Genomic DNA, 17,913 nt, shown 5'->3' on the forward strand with positions numbered 1-17,913 from the left:
TGTGTGTGTGTGCACGCGCGTGCGCGTACGTGTGCGTGCGTGCGTACGTACGTGCATGTGTGTGTATGTTTGTGTGTGTGTGTGTGTGTAGTGATCAGGCCACCAGGGGGCAGTATGTAGCATCACAACAGATTGTTAGCCACAGTTAAACACAGAGAAGAAAATGCCGGTTTCAAAACAAGATTTCGAGGATGAGACGGAAGCATCACGAACCGGCGCCGGAAGTTGAGTGTAATTGAATGGTAGGAAGCGAAGGAGGACAGCATTTCTGTCTCATCCTTGATGTTTTATAGAAACCGTGAAACTCAGTAACCACGCCCCCTCCCTGCGTGCAGCTAGAGATGGGATTTATGGCTCTTTGAAGTGAGCCGGATCTCTGGTATCCGTTCCTTTCAAAGAGCCGTTCAAAAGACTGTCTCATTCTACTAGTTGCTTTGTAGATTTTGATTATAATTACAAATAACTTCAATCCTATATACATTTATTTCGGATATATATAGGTACATACCTGCCATTTGAAAATAGCCGATCTACAAGCTTACAATGCGTCGCAACGCGACGCATTGTGAGCTTGTAGATCAGCTATTTTCAAATGATTTTTCTACATTTTACTCTACATTACATCTACATTTTACATAAAACCTGTGAAACATTCTGCATAATGAGTACGTTCTAATATTGGTACTTTAATTACATTTTGATACCAATAGGCCTACCTTTTTTTTACTTTTACTCAAGTACATTAACATTCCAAACTTCAACTTGATTGCAGTATTGATATTTCTCTTAAATTTAAAGTAACGTCGATAAAGTAGTAAATAAAGTTTTTATAGTTTGTATAGTTTTATAGTAAGACTTTATTTAAAGAAGTTGAGTACTTTCCCCACCACTGTTCATTAGGAACGGCTCCCTCCTGTGAACCGAATCCCATCGTTCATTTCAAAGAGCCGTTCAAAAGACTCGATTCGTTCGCGAACGTCCCACCTCTACATAACATGCAGCGTTATGTCAACATGGATACAATGTAGCAGAGAGAGAGTTTAATGATCAGATGACCTTATATGGAGATAGTTAACTATACTCTGTGTTTAATAGTGTGTGTTTATAGTGATAGTGGAGACTGTGGAGTTACATCAGTTGTTTAGCTTATTTAGTAGTGAAATAGTTTAGTTTAAGCTGCTTGTTGTGTAACTGACATTGAGCTCTCAGACTGTTCCCTTTTGGACTACAACTGATCTACAAACCATCTCATTGGACTACAACTGATCTACCAACCATCTCATTGGACTACAACTGATCTACAAACCATCTAATTGGACTACAACTGATCTACAAACCATCTTATTGGACTACAACTGATCTACAAACCATCTCATTGGACTACAACTGATCTACACACCATCTCATTGGACTACAACTGATCTACACACCATCTCGTTGGACTGGAGACTCTAATATAGCTGTTCTGTTCCTCATTGAACCAGCAGATCTACACATCATCTTCTCACCACCGTGATGTTAGTGAACATGAAGAGCGTCATGTGGAGATCTGCTCTGCTTCATCTGAGGAGCTTCTGCTCCCGCCCTGCTGCTGTGAAGGTGTGTGTGTGTGTGTGTGTGTGTGTGTGTGTGTGTGTGTGTGTGTGTGTGTGTGTGTGTGTGTGTGTGTGTGTGTAATTGGGCCCGATTCACCAACCTACTTACGAACGTTCTTACGAAGAAATTTGTTCTTAGACCCTTTTAAGAAGTTTTTTAAGAAGATTTGGCATACACCAATGTTTTCTTAGCTGTGATTTGTTCTTATGTTAAGAAAAAATCTACGCACACTGTAGAGCACTCTTAGGGTGGCCTTTTAGTTCTTAAGTGTGACATGCTGTGCTAAAATAATTTATTCTTTAAGTTTCATCAATTCTACAGTTGTATGATAATATGATTTAAATCATCAAAATATTTGTATCATATCTTTAGAGCAGTGGTTCTCAAAGTGTGGTTTGGGGACCCCCAGGGGTCCTTTAGGAAGTTCCAGGGGGTCCACAGTAAAACAAGGAAGAGTTTTACCATTTTAACCCAGTTTTAAAATTTGTTTGAAAATAGCCGATCTACAAACTCACAACCGAACTCATTACCATTACAGCTTGTAGATCGGATATGTTTTAAACACTTTGATAAATCTTGAAAAATCTTCCCAGGCATAAAATATTTTCAGGTGGAGGTCTACAGAATGCATGTTAATTTGGGGGTCCTTGACATGAAAATGTTTAGAACCACTGGTTTACTGACTAGTTTTCAACAGGTCTGAAAATCCCAACCCAAAATGAGCCGGTTGAGTTGAAGCCCAAGCCCCATACTCAGCCAACCATTTTCATGTCCCCTTCCTACCTGAAAGCCCCCCTTGCACCATGCACCATATCACAACCACCACACCCCTACTTCCACCCCATTACAAGCAGCTGCTAACTTACAGCCCCTCTATACCCACCTACCAGCTTTCAGTAATACAATATTTTATATCCACATGCCATTTCCAAACATGAAATATGGATAACATTCTAATTTCAGCAAATGTACATTGATGTCTATAGTGAAATCATAAAATACATTCATTCATTCATTCATTAAATACAAATAATTAGCTGTTCACTTCAGAAGTACCTCCACAAAAGTATTTTATTTTTAATGTTTGGAGTAGTGTTCCACCATCTTTACACTTTAGCCTAGACTTCATTCTCTCAACTTTATTTCTGTGAGTGATTTCTTGTTAGTTCTGTGTACAGCAATCAAACACAGGTGTGACTGCAGAGAGTGTCATGAAGTCGTGCCTTATATGGGGATTTGTGGGTGGCTCCCTATGGTAATAGGGATGCAAATTAGGATGTGTGGGGCGTCTACCTATGATAATTAGGATTACCTGGCACACCCCTTCAAGTTACGAGGATTGGCATTCATCATGATAAGAACATAGTTAAGAACAATTTTGCCTTCCTAAGAACGTTTCATGAATGTGACTGGACTTCACTTAGGAATTCACTTAGGAAGAAATTTAAGAACAAGTTAAGAAGAAAGTTAAGAACTTATTGGTGAATGAGGCCCAATTGGGCCTGATTCACCAACTTACTTATGAAGAAATGTCTTCTTAGACCCCCTTAAGAAGAGTTTTAAGAACATGAACATTCTTATGAAGAAATGTCTTCTTAGACCCCCTTAAGAAGTGTTTTAAGAACATGAACGTTCTTATGAAGAAATGTCTTCTTAGACCCCCTTAAGAAGAGTTTTAAGAACATGAACGTTCTTATGAAGAAATGTCTTCTTAGACCCCCTTAAGAAGTGTTTTAAGAACATGAACGTTCTTATGAAGAAATGTCTTCTTAGACCCCCTTAAGAAGTGTTTTAAGAACATGAACGTTCTTATGAAGAAATGTCTTTTAAGAACATGAACGTTCTTATGAAGAAATGTCTTCTTAGACCCCCTTAAGAAGTGTTTTAAGAACATGAACGTTCTTATGAAGAAATGTCTTCTTAGACCCCCTTAAGAAGTGTTTTAAGAACATGAACGTTCTTATGAAGAAATGTCTTCTTAGACCCCCTTAAGAAGTGTTTTAAGAACATGAACGTTCTTATGAAGAAATGTCTTCTTAGACCCCCTTAAGAAGTGTTTTAAGAACATTTGGCATCACCAGTGTTTTCTTAGCTGTGATTTGTTCTGCGCACACTGGAGAGCACTCTTAGGGTGGCTTTTTATTAGTTTGTTTCTTCTTTAAGTTTCTTCAATTCTACAGTTAAATCACACAATATGATTTAAATCACATAAATATTTGTATCATATCTTTAGAGCAGTGGTTCTTAAAGTGTGGTTTGGGGACCCCCAGGGGTCCTTTAGGAAGTTCCAGGTGGTCCACATTAAAACGAGTAACAGTTTTACCAATGTATCCCTGTTTTAAACTTTCAGCCCATTTTGAACATTTTGATGAATCTTGAAAAATCTTCCCAGGCAGAGAATATTTTCAGGTGGGGGTCTGCAGAATGCATGTCAATTTGGGGGTCCTTGACATGAAAATGTTTAGAACCACTGTTGACCTGTTGAGTTTTCAACAGGTCTGAAAATTGCATCCCAAACCAAAATGACCCGGTTGAGTTGAAGTCTTTGTCTTATAATTATTGCGACCGTTAGGTCGCAGTTTAGTATCAAAACCTCCACCGGCCGTCCGTCCGTCCGTCCGTCGGTCGGTCACACGTCACACGTCACACCTTTGTTTGTGTACGGTGTGATGTCATACTGATGTCAGCAGTGTGATGTCATACTGATGTCAGCAGCTATGTCTCTATATATGGAGTTATATGTTGTTCGTGTCCAAATATGGGGCTTGTGAGGTCAGACTTAGTGAGATTCGTCGGTTCCCGATTAGGGAGTCTTACTGGTAGTATTATATTTTATTATTATGTATCTTGCAGGACCTGTATGACAGTCTTTGTATTATAATTATAATATTATATTTTATTATTATGTATCTTGCAGGTCCTGTATGACGGTCTTTGCCCGGTGTGTGTGACAGAGATCCGTTTCCTTCAGTTTCTGCAGAAGAAGAGATCAGCCAATGTGGATTTTATTGATATTTCACTTCCTGAATACGACGAGAAAAAACACCAGAATATCAGCTATGAGGAGGCAATGAGGGAAATGACCGTTATCAACGAGAAACATGAGGTAATCTATTACTACTACCAGTAAGACTCCCTAATCGGGAGATAAACGACCGTCAGGTCGCATACACACACTTTGGAAGGCAATGGTAGCCAATCAGGAGGGAATATGGGAAATGGGGCGGATCCATATTGATGACATGACTGTAGAGATACTGTGTACCGCTTTGCGTGATTTTAGGGCAAAATCTGTAGGAGCAGTGTCCAAAAATGTGTCTTGCAAGAATCTGCCTCATGGTGGCGCTAGAAGAGGGCCAGGTGAGAAATGAGGGGGTTGTGGTTTGGCAGCCAAGGAGTGTGTGTGCAAAGTTTGGCATGGATCGGGGCAACGGTGGCGGAGATATGAGTAGGGGAAAAGTGTGACGTGTGACGTGTGATGTGACTGACACTGACAGACGGACTGACAGCCGGTGGTGGTTTGGATAGTAACAACCAGTAAGACTCCCTAATCGGGAGATAAGCGACCGTAGGTCTCGCTAGGAGAGGGCCATGTGAGAAATGAGGGGTGGGGTCTCCGCGTTGCCTTGGCAGACGAATAGGTACCGGCCTCGGCTCTCCCATACGCTCCTAGGCCGAGTTAGGGCATTTTATGTGAGCTGCAGTGGAGGGGGTCCTCCACTGGGGGCGCCACCACTTTTGCATCCGTTCTGGAGTACCAGGAGTGGGTGGTCCCCGGGAATTCCCCGTGAGCAGCCCCGTGGGGGTGGTCATTTGGTCATTTTTGCACATTTGGTATTTCTTTTACACCTGGGGGTCCCCCAGGGACCTGGGGGTCCCTGGAACTCCGGGGGTCCTTGGAGGTTGTAGTTTGGCAGGCAAGGAGTTTGTGTGGAAATTTTGGCATGGATCGGGCCAACGGTGGCCGAGATATGAGTAGGGGGAAAGTGTGACGTGTATGTGGTAATGTTTTTACACCTGGGGGTCCCCCAGGGACCTGGGGGTCCCTGGAACTCCGGGGGTCCTTGGAGGTTGTAGTTTGGCAGGCAAGGAGTTTGTGTGGAAATTTTGGCATGGATCGGGGCAACGGTTGTGGAGATATGAGCAGGGCAAAAGTGTGACTGACTGACGGACTGACAGACAGCCCGTGGAGCTTTTGATAGTAAATGCGACCTACGGTCGCAACTAACCCTAACCCTAACCTGTGTGTTGGTGCAACGCGCAGGTTCTGAACCTGGTGAGAGCAGGAGAGGACCTGGTGAGACGTAGGAGGAGCCCGGCCAGGAGTCAACCCATAGAGCCTAGTTCTTCCATGCGCCAGAGTGGCGCTGCCCCCAATCCCGGCAGAGTAGTTCCGGTGCAGCACATTGATTCACCCTGGTCTTTCCCTAATAGCACCCCGGCTGGGTCACCTGGGCAAGGGAGTATGATGTTGCGAGACCCGAAACACCCGTCGACCCCAGGCTACATCACTGATGATACGTCCCAGTTGCATCCTTGTGATGTTTTTTTTTTCATTATTTGTTGCCCTGTCAGGTAACCACACTAATAACATAATAATAATACTAGTATAGTAGTAGTTGCGACCGTTAGGTCGCAGGTTACTTACACTTATACTATCCAAACCTCCACCGGCTGTCAGTCCATCAGTCAGTCCGTCAGTCACACTTTTCCCCTACTCATATCTCCGCCACCGTTGCCCCGATTCATGCCAAACTAATTTTTCACATGTCCCACTTCTAGCGCCACCATGAGGCCCATTCTTGCAAGACACATTTTTGGACACTGTTCCTACAGATTTTTCCCTAAAATCACGCAAACCGGTACACAGTATCTCTACAGTCATGTCATCAAAATGCATCTGTCCCATCTAGCGCCACCACCTGGACGATTTAAAAAATAAAATAAAAATGGACAGTGCTCTTACAGAATTTGCCCTAAAATCATGCAAAAGGGTACACCGTATCTCTACAGTTATGTAATCAAAACGCACCTGTCCCATATAGCGCCACCATCTGGACGATTTATGAAAAACACATTTTTGACCTATTTGTGTATTCAAATAGATAACGGTCGCTTATCTCCTGATTAGGGAGTCTTATTGTAGTAGTAATATTACCTAGGGCTGTCACGATTAGGAATTTCTGGAGACGATTAATTGTCATACAAATAATTGACGATTGACGATTATATTGTCTATTTATTTTTATGCCACTATGATAGGAAAAGCTTTTATAATACACATACTGTTAACATTAATGAAGTGCAATTTAATTGCTTTTTGGACATCAAGAAATTGACGAAAACATAACTTCTCTGTTCATTTTATTTGTAAACAAACCCTGAAACAGTGCAGGATTTTTGCCTGATGTAAATATAATTGCACAGGTCAGATCACCAACAAGGACCCCCTCACAGTAATAGTAATAATAATAGTAATTATTGCGACCGTAGGTCGCATTTACTATCAAAAGCTCCACGGGCTGTCTGTCAGTCCGTCAGTCCGTCACACTTTTGCCCTGCTCATATCTCCACAACCGTTGCCCCGATCCATGCCAAAATTTCCACACAAACTCCTTGCCTGCCAAACTACAACCTCCAAGGACCCCTGGAGTTCCAGGGACCCCCAGGTCCCTGGGGGACCCCCAGGTGTAAAAACATTACCACATACACGTCACACTTTCCCCCTACTCATATCTCGGCCACCGTTGGCCCGATCCATGCCAAAATTTCCACACAAACTCCTTGCCTGCCAAACTACAACCTCCAAGGACCCCCGGAGTTCCAGGGACCCCCAGGTCCCTGGGGGACCCCCAGGTGTAAAAAAAATACCAAATGTGCAAAAATGACCAAATGACCACCCCCACGGGGCTGCTCACGGGGAATTCCCGGGGACCACCCACTCCTGGTACTCCAGAACGGATGCAAAAGTGGTGGCGCCCCCAGTGGAGGACCCCCTCCACTGCAGCTCACATAAAATGCCCTAACTCGGCCTAGGAGCGTATGGGAGAGCCGGGGCCGGTACCTATTCGTCTGCCAAGGCAACGCGGAGACCCCACCCCTCATTTCTCACATGGCCCTCTCCTAGCGAGACCTACGGTCGCTTATCTCCCGATTAGGGAGTCTTACTGGTATAGATAGATAGACTATAGACATAGACTATATGTTACTATAGTCCTGGGGAAACTTTATGTATTCTAGATCATTGAGTTCAATGGAGGAGTGGTGCAGCTCCAGGATTGGTTGAACCTTTTTTCTTTTTTTTTTTGATTGCGACCGTAGGTCGCATTTACTACCAAAACCTCCACGGGCTGTCTGTGCGTCAGTCAGTCAGTCAGTCAGTGAGTCAGTCACACTTTTGCCCTGCTCATATCTCCACAACCGTTGCCCCCATCCATGCCAAATTTTGCACACACACTCCTTGACTGCCAAACTACAACCTCCAAGGACCCCCGGAGCCCCAGGGACCCCCAGGTCCCTGGGGGACCCCCAGATGTAAAAAATGACCAAATGTGCTCACACGTCACACGTCACACTTTTTCCCTGCTTATATCTCCGCACCCATTGACCCGATCCATGCCAGATTTTACACACACACACTCCTTGCCTGCCAAACTACAACCTCCAAGGACCCCCGGAGCCCCAGGTCCCTGGGGGACCCCCAGATGTAAAAAATGACCAAATGTGCAAAAATGACCAAATGACCACCCCAACGGGGCTGCTCACGGGGAATTCCCGGGGACCACCGACTCCTGGTGCTCCAGAACGGATGCAAAAGTGGTGGCGCCCCCAGTGGAGGACCCCCTGCCACTGCAGCGCACATAAAATGCCGTAACTCGGGCTAGGAGCGTCCGGGAGAGCCGGGGCCGGTACCTATTCGTCCGCCAAGGCAACGCGGAGACCCCACCCCTCATTTCTCACATGGCCCTATTCTAGCGCCACCTTCAGGCCGATTTTTAAAACACATTTTTGGACACTGCTCCTACAGTTTTTGCCCTAAAATCACGAATATCACTACACAGCATGTCTACACTCATGTCATCAACATGGATCAGGAAGATTTGGGAAAAACACATTTTTGCCCTATTTGTGGAGATAAGCCACCTTCGGTCACTTATCTCCAGATTAGGGAGTCTTACTGGTATTAACCACTTGAACCCTAGTGTCTCTATTCGGCCAAATAGCAGATCTACAAGCTCAGCTTGTAGATCTGCTATTTTCAGCAAAGAATTTTGGTGTAGAGGGGAAAAAGAGCAGACTAATATCTGAAAACACAGATTGACATGATGATTGACATGATGATTGTGCTGTCAATCAATGATGAACAGGTTCTCCCTGTTTCCATATTGGGTCCATATTCTGTCCATATATCTGTAGCCAAAAATAGCAGATCTACAAGCTCACAACGCACAACATGAGCTTGTAGATCGGCTATTCTCGGCAAAGAGTTTTGGTGTAGAGGGGAAAAAGAGCAGACTAAGTACAGAGTGAAAGGTGAAGTTTATTAAATATTGACGGTTCAAGTGGTTAAATATCTGAAAACACAAATTGACATGATGATTGACATGATGATTGACATGATGATTGTGCTGTCAATCAATGATGAACAGGGGGTCCCTGTTTCATGTCTCTCAACTAAGGGGTCCCTGACAGTTACTGTAGCTTGCTGCAGATTATCGTCATGGCAACCACACTTGCAATTCAGCCTTTGTCAAGTCCCGCCCGTTGTCCCGCCCCTCTTCACACCCATTGGTTGCTGTGTCTTGGTGGGACACTCCATCCACTACCATTTTAATTCAGTTGCTTCTTATTGTTATTCTGTGTTCAATTCTAATTTCAAACTTGGTTTCAGTGAAATGGAGCTGCTCAGTGGCAGTTTGGTGACTCAGCAATGAATGTTTTTAAATGTTTTTATTTCTCAAAAAATTATGTTTTAGCAAATTCAACATTTCGTTCTTTTGAAGACCGTAGCCCTGAAACAGCTGGGATTCTGGGAATGTATATATGTATGTATCACAGCCAATGAGGGACCAGCATTCCTGGTGATGATGTCAGCAGAGTAGGAGCAAGTTGGCAACTCGACAGAGTTGTTCTAGTTGTTATGTGTTTATGTTTGTATCTTCCAGGTCCTTCTAGGAGAATTATTATAGTATTATTAGTAGTAATGTATTTATTATTATGTCTCTTACAGGTCCTTCTATACTATATATATATAGTATTATTAGTAGTAATGTATTTATTATTATGTCTCTTACAGGTCCTTCTATACTATAGTATTATTAGTAGTAATGTATTTATTATTATGTCTCTTACAGGTCCTTCTATACTATATAGTATTATTAGTAGTAATGTATTTATTATTATGTCTCTTACAGGTCCTTCTATACTATATATATATAGTATTATTAGTAGTAATGTATTTATTATTATGTCTCTTACAGGTCCTTCTATACTTTAGTATTATAGTATCATTAGTAGTAATGTATTTATTATTATGTCTCTTCCAGGTCCTTCTATACTATAGTATTATTAGTAGTAATGTATTTATTATTATATCTCTTCCAGGTCCTTCGAGGCGTTCCAGCCTTCGCTGTCATGTACGGCGCTGTGGGCTTGGGTCTGATTGGTCGCTTCATGATGTGGCCGCCTGTCAGACCCTTCATGGACCAATCATATCAGGTCTTTGCCAGGAACCGCCTTAAATGGACGGGACGCGGAGACGAGTGCAACACACAACGATGTGCGAAGAAAACTACACAATGACTACACAACTGCACAACTATACAACGATACCCCAGGGCCATGATCCTACAACACCACACCAAGTACATTATTGCATCACTGCATCACTCTAGTCCAGTGCCAGTACCAGATATGTTCTATAGGAAACTGTACCAGATATGTAACAGTACCAGATATGTTCTATAGGAAACTGTACCAGATATGTAACAGTACCAGATATGTTCTATAGGAAACTGTAGCCAGCATATTACAGTTATTACTTAACTTAACTTAAAGTAAGGAGGACGACAACAGAGAAGGTTTTGGTCCACATGCCTTCATTGAGCAGTGGTGAGCAGTGGTGGCTGAGTGGTTAGTGTCCACACCTAGGACTCCGGAGGCCTCAGAGGTCGCAGGTACGATTCCCCACTCCAGCTACCACTGCTCCCCTTCCCCCTTGCGCTCCTTGTGGGCATCACTGGGTTGAGTTCAGCTGGGTTAAAGCTGATATAAAAAGCAGCTGGGTTGGGCTGCGATATCTGAATTTCCCCCGCGGGATAGTATAGGTATTCATTCATTATCTTGATTTCAGAGCACGGTAACAGTAAACATGTCTTGTGTTTATAATTCCATTATCTTGATTTCAGAGCACGGTAACAGTAAACATGTCTTGTGTTTATAATTCCATTATCTTTGTTTCAGAGCACGGTAACAGTAAACATGTCTTGTGTTTATAATTCCATTATCTTGGTTTCAGAGCACGGTAACAGTAAACATGTCTTGTGTTTATAATTTCATTATCTTGATTTCAGAGCACGGTAACAGTAAACATGTCTTGTGTTTATAATTCCATTATCTTGATTTCAGAGAGCACGGTAAATACTAGTATCGTCTGAGAATGAGGGGGGAGTAAATACGTCTTGTGTTAATAATTCCATTGATTTCTGCCTAAGCCTGGTGTTGTATCTGTTATCTGGCCCAGTGGGAATGGGCCTTAAGCCTGGTGTTGTATCTGTTATCTGGCCCAGTGGGAATGGGCCTTAAGCCTGGTGTTGTTGTTTTGAGTGGAGGAAGCAAAGTCAAGTCATCAAGCGGCCCGGCCAATAGAACTCTGTTTCCTCTCTGAACGCTGGGCATTTCAAAACAAGGGTCTTTTTATATTGGATACAATGCGATCATTCAATCAACAATACACTTTTATTTTGAAATCATGGTCTACTAGTGGAAATAGAAGCAGCAGCCACCGGGCTACTTCAATATGTTCTCAACTGCCTTCGCATATCGGCCACCCGTTGTTTTGTCTTCTTCTTTCTTCATTAATGTCTGGGTCCTGGTGCAACGCACAGAGGTAGGGTTAGGGTAACCCTACCCGCTAACCCTAACCCTAACCCTAGAACCACTGAATAGCTCAGTGTTTCTCAACCTTTTTCCTGCATGGACACACTTTTCATGTCCCAAGAATCCATGGTCACACCAACATAATACGGGGGTGTAAATATCGTCACTGTCGGGAAGAAACCTTGTATCTCCAAGTTTCAAATTTGTACGTTTCTTCGCAAAGTAAAGCCCTGCTTCATCATACAAGGCTGTCGCACAGCAGTAGTGAAAACAGCAGATCTACAAGCACACAACGCCTCGCGGTGCGAGGCGTTGTGTGCTTGTAGATCGGCTGTTTTCACTGGTTTAAACCATTTTTTAAAATGATAAATACAATACTGGCTTTCGAGCAGTTTCAAGGGGCACACTTGACCCTTCTCAGGGGAACACCAAAGGTCCCCAGGCACAGTGGTTGAGAAACACTGGAACAGCTCATCACTGATGAGCTGTTAGTGGTTCTACCTCTGAAAATAACTATCATCCACAACACTTGTGTAAATGACTTCATTTGCGGCACCGTTTTAAAGAGTTACTTTATAACAACTTTACGTTCGGTACATAAATATGCCTACAGTTTATAACATCTGATTATGTTTATTTCATATTACTTACACACATTATGTCAATCTTTCCCCTATAAGATACAGGTCCATTTTGAGTTGAATTAAACTTAACCTGAGATGATAAATTATTTAACTTAAACTTAACCTGCAGTGATAAATAATAATTATTAGTATTCTGTGGCAAACCTGGAATAGAGTCTCGACACCACTATGAGAAACCCTGGTTTAAATGACACATCATGAGGACAACACACTGTGCACAAACACACAGCGTCATTTACAACTAAACCTTGCTCTCAAGAATGTTTCTGAAAACATTTGAACCGTTAATAGACAATGCAGTGACCAAATATGGATTCTATTTGATCTTCCTTGTTTGCGTGGAGGCGGCGTTGCACTCTGCGGACGGCCAGTGCAACACTTTCACTGCTGTAAGCAAGGAAATATTTTTCTTTGGTCAATGTATGAATTGATTTAGTAAGTAACCGTGCAATAAGCAGGATAGGTGATTATGGAGTGATAGGAGCCCTTCAGGTTATGACATAAGCTCTTTATGTTCAAGCTCTTTATGTTTAAGTCCTTCTCTGTGACATCACCGTGACATCACCGTGACATCACCGTGACATCACTGTGACATCACCCACCTCAGAATATCAATAAAAAGTAGTGGTGAACTTTAACCTCTGCATTGACTTTATTTTCATAATGTTTTTAACGTTTTCATCTTCCAAGACCTTTCTGAAGATCCTGCATGGAGACACAAGTGAACCCTAACCCTACTTTATTATAATCAACTAACTAACTAACTAACTAACTAACTAACTAACTAACCTCTCTGAAGATCCTGCATGGAGACACAGTGAACCCTAACCCTACTGTATTCTAATCAACTAACTAACTAACTACTAACTAACTAACTAACTAACCTTTCTGAAGATCCCACACAGTGGCGTCAGTTCAGCACAAGCTAGGGTATGGCAAAGATGGGAGTCCTCATGGAAAAGAGGCATTACATTTTGTATAACACGGTTCTATTGTGAAAATAGCAGATCTACATGCTCACAACGCCTCGTTGTGAGCAATAAGCATGTAGTTCTGCTATTTTCACAATGTCTGAAAAAAAAAATAGTTTTGTCAGTTTTTTACACAGGTTTCTACGGTTTCTTGGGCTGAATATGGCATCCTGGAACGGTTGTTCAAGAGCAGCTAAACTTGGCATGTTAGTAAACGGGCCACAATTAACAATAATGCATTGCACCTGTGCAGCTGACCTGCGGAACCTGGGAATATACCATTCTGTCAAGATGGGGAGAATACAAGTGTGGAGAGTATAATTATAATACCATGTTAAAGTGACCATTTTGTTAAATTTAGCATTTGTATTTATTTTCTGTAATTTAACAACATAATAACCAGCACAGATAGACAAAGAGACATTCATGGATTTATATTTAAAAGTAACTTTTATTTCCCCCCCTGGACCCAGGGTATGGCAGCTGCATACCCCTGCCATACCCTGGACCCAGGGTATGGCAGCTGCATACCCCTGTCATACCCTGGACCCAGGGTATGGCAGCTGCATACCCCTGCCATACCCAGTTGACAACCCTGATCCCGCATGGACTCACAAATCCATCCTGAATCAGTGGGACTACATTTATTACAGGGGTGATAACAGACCCATCCCAAGGGAGGATAATACTGGTTGCCCCAAGAGCGTCTGCTAAATGCCTAATCTGTCTGTAAACTGTAAAGTGGTTGCTGTTCATTGTATCATAGCCTCATGTGGTGGAATGTCTCCCCCTTCTGGTCACTGAGACACATGACATCTTCCCAGTCCTCCTCTGTTAACAGTGGCAATAGAGCTTTATTGGTACGAGAAAAAACAAACACTTTCCAAAGCATAACTAAAAAATAAATAATTAGAATAGCCAAGTGTGGAAAAGTTCATTAATTCCGTAATTTAATCAAAAATGTAAACTTCGATACATTGTGCATGCAGTGAAATAGTCAAACCCTTTTGTTGTTATAATTTAGATTTTTTATGGCATACAGCTCATTACAGAAGACCAGTGTATCTGTCTATTAATTATATTATATGTACACATATAAGACCAGTGTATCTGTCTATTAATTATATTATATGTACACATATTACAGAAGACCAGTGTATCTGTCTATTAATTATATTATATGTACACATATTACAGAAGACCAGTGTATCTGTCTATTAATTATATTATATGTACACATATTACAGAAGACCAGTGTATCTGTATATTAATTATATTATATGTACACATATTACAGAAGACCAGTGTATCTGTCTATTAATTATATTATATGTACACATATTACAGAAGACCAGTGTATCTGTCTATTAATTATATTATATGTTATTTCTTATATAACCAATAAGATTTACTGTTTACTCTGCTTTGTTCACACGTTGTTTTTCTCCCAGCAGCAGCTGTTTAGTTTTCTGTCATTGGTCTTGTTTTGACACTCACTGTGGGGGTCACGCACACACACAGACGCACGCACGCACGCACGCACGCACGCACGCACGCACGCACGCACGCACACACACACACACACACACACACACACACACACACACACACACACACACACACACACACACACACACACACACACACACAGTATAACTATACATAGGTTTACTCTCCTATCACCTGTCTGTTGTTGCAGCTGTCAACACACTGACACAACATAACTCAGTGTCTCCACCCGCTGGTCACTGTGACACACTGCACCACATGACCTTAAAATAGCACACACACACACACACACACACACACACACACACACACACACACACACACACACACACACACACATATATATAGCTCAGCCAATCAGATTAGAGTGTTGCTTGTACACAGGAAGAATGGAATTGAGAGTCAAAACATTGCAGGAACTTCTGGCTTCTTTTAAGTGACACAGAGACACATAGTGACACACAGAGACACACAGAGACACACAGAGACACACAGAGGGACAGAGGGACACCAGGACAGTATTTACCACATCATAAGATCACAGGAGGAATCAACTGAAGCTGTTGTTTCTACTGAAGGTGACACATAGACACAGAGACACACGGAGGGACACAGAGACACAGAGGGACACAGAGACACACAGAGACACACAGAGACACACAGAGACACACAGAGGGACAGAGGGACACCAGGACAGTATTTACTACATCATAAGATCACAGGAGGAATCTACTGAAGCTGTTGTTTCTACTGAAGGTGAGAAACCCTTCTCTTCTTTGACCTTCCTCCTTTTAACCCATTCAGAACGGGTACACATTATTGTGTATGACAAATAGCAGATATACAAGCTCACAGTGCTGCGCTGCGAGCTTGTACATCTGCTATTTCTCACTGGTTAAAGCATTCAATTATTCTAGGCCTAAATGGTTAATACAAGAGTCAAGACACTGTTAATGTTTACAGCAGGGGTCTTCAACAGGGGGTCCAGGACCCCTAGGGGGTCTTCAGAATTACTATAGGGGGAAACTTTAGGGGAAACCTTTTTTCTTCTTTTTTTTATATTAACCACTTGAACCCTAGTGTCCTTATTCGGCCAAATAGAAGATCTACAAGCTCACAACGCCCGTGCTGCGAGGCGTTGTGAGCTTGTAGATCAGCTATTTTTGGCAAAGAGCTTTGGTGTAGAGGGGAAAAAGAGCAGACTAAGAGTGAAAGGTCAAGTTAAGTATTGACGGTTCAAGTGGTTAAATATCTGAAAACACAAATTGACATGAATCCAAAATACACTGATGATTGTGCTGTCAAACAATGATGAAAAGGTTGTGGGGGTCCCTGTTTCATGTCTCTCAACTAAGGGGTCCCTGGCCTGAAAAAAGGTGGCTCATTTATGATTCTTAACTGTGTGCCAAAAATAGCTGATCGACAAGCTCACAACTTGTGTGCTTGTAGATCGGCTATTTTCGGAGCTCAACACGACAACACCAGCACACAGCCAAGCTTAATGACTGAATGCTTTCAGAATAAAAGAGTTACAAGTCCTATTATAAATAAATACATTGTGAAAAGTTGCAGTAATGCATTGATCTGAAAAATAAGAACAGTATTTTACATGTACTTTAAGTATGTGTAAAAGTATGTACTCTTGAGTACTAAACTACATTTAAAAGCAAGTACTTTTTTGAATTACTTGAGTGATATTTTGACTGAGCTACTTTTACTTGTGGCGGCAGTGGCTCAGAGGTAGAGTTGCCGTCTTAAAACATGGAGGGTTCCCAGTTCGATCCTGTGCTCCCCCAGAGTTAGAGACTCTGAACCCCTAACTGCTCCTGATGAGCAGGTTGGTGCCAAGCATGGTTTCCTCTGCATATGTATCCGTGTATGAATGTGTGAATGGGTGCATGTTGTGTGTGTGTGTGTGTGTGTGTGTGTGTGTGTGTGTGTGTGTGTGTGTGTGTGTGTGTGTGTGTGTGTGTGTGTGTGTGAGAGAGAGATTCTGGGCCCCCCATGAGTGTTCTTCATGGGGGAGGGGGGGGGGGTTCAAGCCACACACACACACACACACACACACACACACACACACACACACACACACACACACACACACACACACACACTAGGGCATTAACGATTTGTGATTTTTGCAAGTCGACTCGACTCAGTAAAAAGTTGAGTTGAAGTCGACTTTATCGTTTGATAACGTCATCACATCACACACGACCCCCCAATTGTTCTGGGGGGTCCCCAGATGATTAACTTAATGTGAAACATTGTTTTCTCACTCAACTGTAAACAAACGAACATAAAGTTTAAGTGTATAGAGGGTATCTGCACATTTATAAAGTGACAATTTAAGGACTTTTTAATACCTCTAAAATGGCAAATTAAACATTGTCCAAATTGTCAAATATATAGAGGCAGAAATTGTGAAAATAGCAGATCTACATGCTCACAACACCTCGCAACGAGAGGCGTTGTGAGCATGTAGATCTGCTATTTTCACAATAGAAAGCATATCTTTTTTTCAACACACACACACACACACACACACACACACACACACACACACACACACACACACACACACACACACACACACACACAAAACACACTGTACTCTTACTGAAGTACTGGGGTTGAGTTCTTTGTCCATCTCTGGTTGTGCAGTTTTACGTTTCCTCATATGAACATCATCAATAAAGAGATAGATTGTTTCCTTATATGAACATCATCAATAAAGAGATAGATTGTTTCCTTATATGAACATCATCAATAAAGAGATAGATTGTTTCCTCATATGAACATCATCAATAAAGAGATAGATTGTTTCCTTATATGAACATCATCAATAAAGAGATAGATTGTTTCCTCATATGAACATCATCAATAAAGAGATAGATTGTTTCCTTATATGAACATCATCAATAAAGAGATAGATTGTTTCCTCATATGAACATCATCAATAAAGAGATAGATTGTTTCCTCATATGAACATCATCAATAAAGAGATAGATTGTTTCCTTATATGAACATCATCAATAAAGAGATAGATTGTTTCCTTATATGAACATCATCAATAAAGAGATAGATTGTTTCCT

At 42.0% G+C, this 17,913-nt stretch overlaps 1 protein-coding gene across 1 annotated transcript; it reads left to right on the forward strand.

Annotated features, from left to right (window-relative positions):
* Positions 1-1,034: 1,034 nt before the first annotated feature.
* LOC308291283 (uncharacterized protein) lies at positions 1,035-11,943 on the forward strand. Its single transcript, XM_080733265.1, has 3 exons — positions 1,035-1,599; positions 4,514-4,702; positions 10,201-11,943. The coding sequence occupies exons 1-3, from the start codon at positions 1,516-1,518 to the stop codon at positions 10,396-10,398; spliced, it is 471 nt and encodes a 156-aa protein (XP_080589391.1). The 5' UTR covers positions 1,035-1,515; the 3' UTR covers positions 10,399-11,943.
* The last annotated feature ends 5,970 nt before the right edge of the window (positions 11,944-17,913 follow it).

Source organism: Nannobrachium achirus (genome assembly GCF_963921795.1).
Source record: "Nannobrachium achirus genome assembly, chromosome: 9".
Classification (NCBI taxonomy): Eukaryota; Metazoa; Chordata; class Actinopteri; order Myctophiformes; family Myctophidae; genus Nannobrachium; species Nannobrachium achirus.

Coding starts and splice junctions, on each gene's coding strand:
- LOC308291283 (XM_080733265.1), top strand. CDS start 1,516: ATGTTAGTGAACATGAAGAGCGTCATGTGGAGATCTGCTCTGCTTCAT. Junction 1,600..4,513: donor CCCGCCCTGCTGCTGTGAAG/GTGTGTGTGTGT, acceptor TGTATCTTGCAG/GTCCTGTATGACGGTCTTTG. Junction 4,703..10,200: donor TTATCAACGAGAAACATGAG/GTAATCTATTAC, acceptor TATCTCTTCCAG/GTCCTTCGAGGCGTTCCAGC.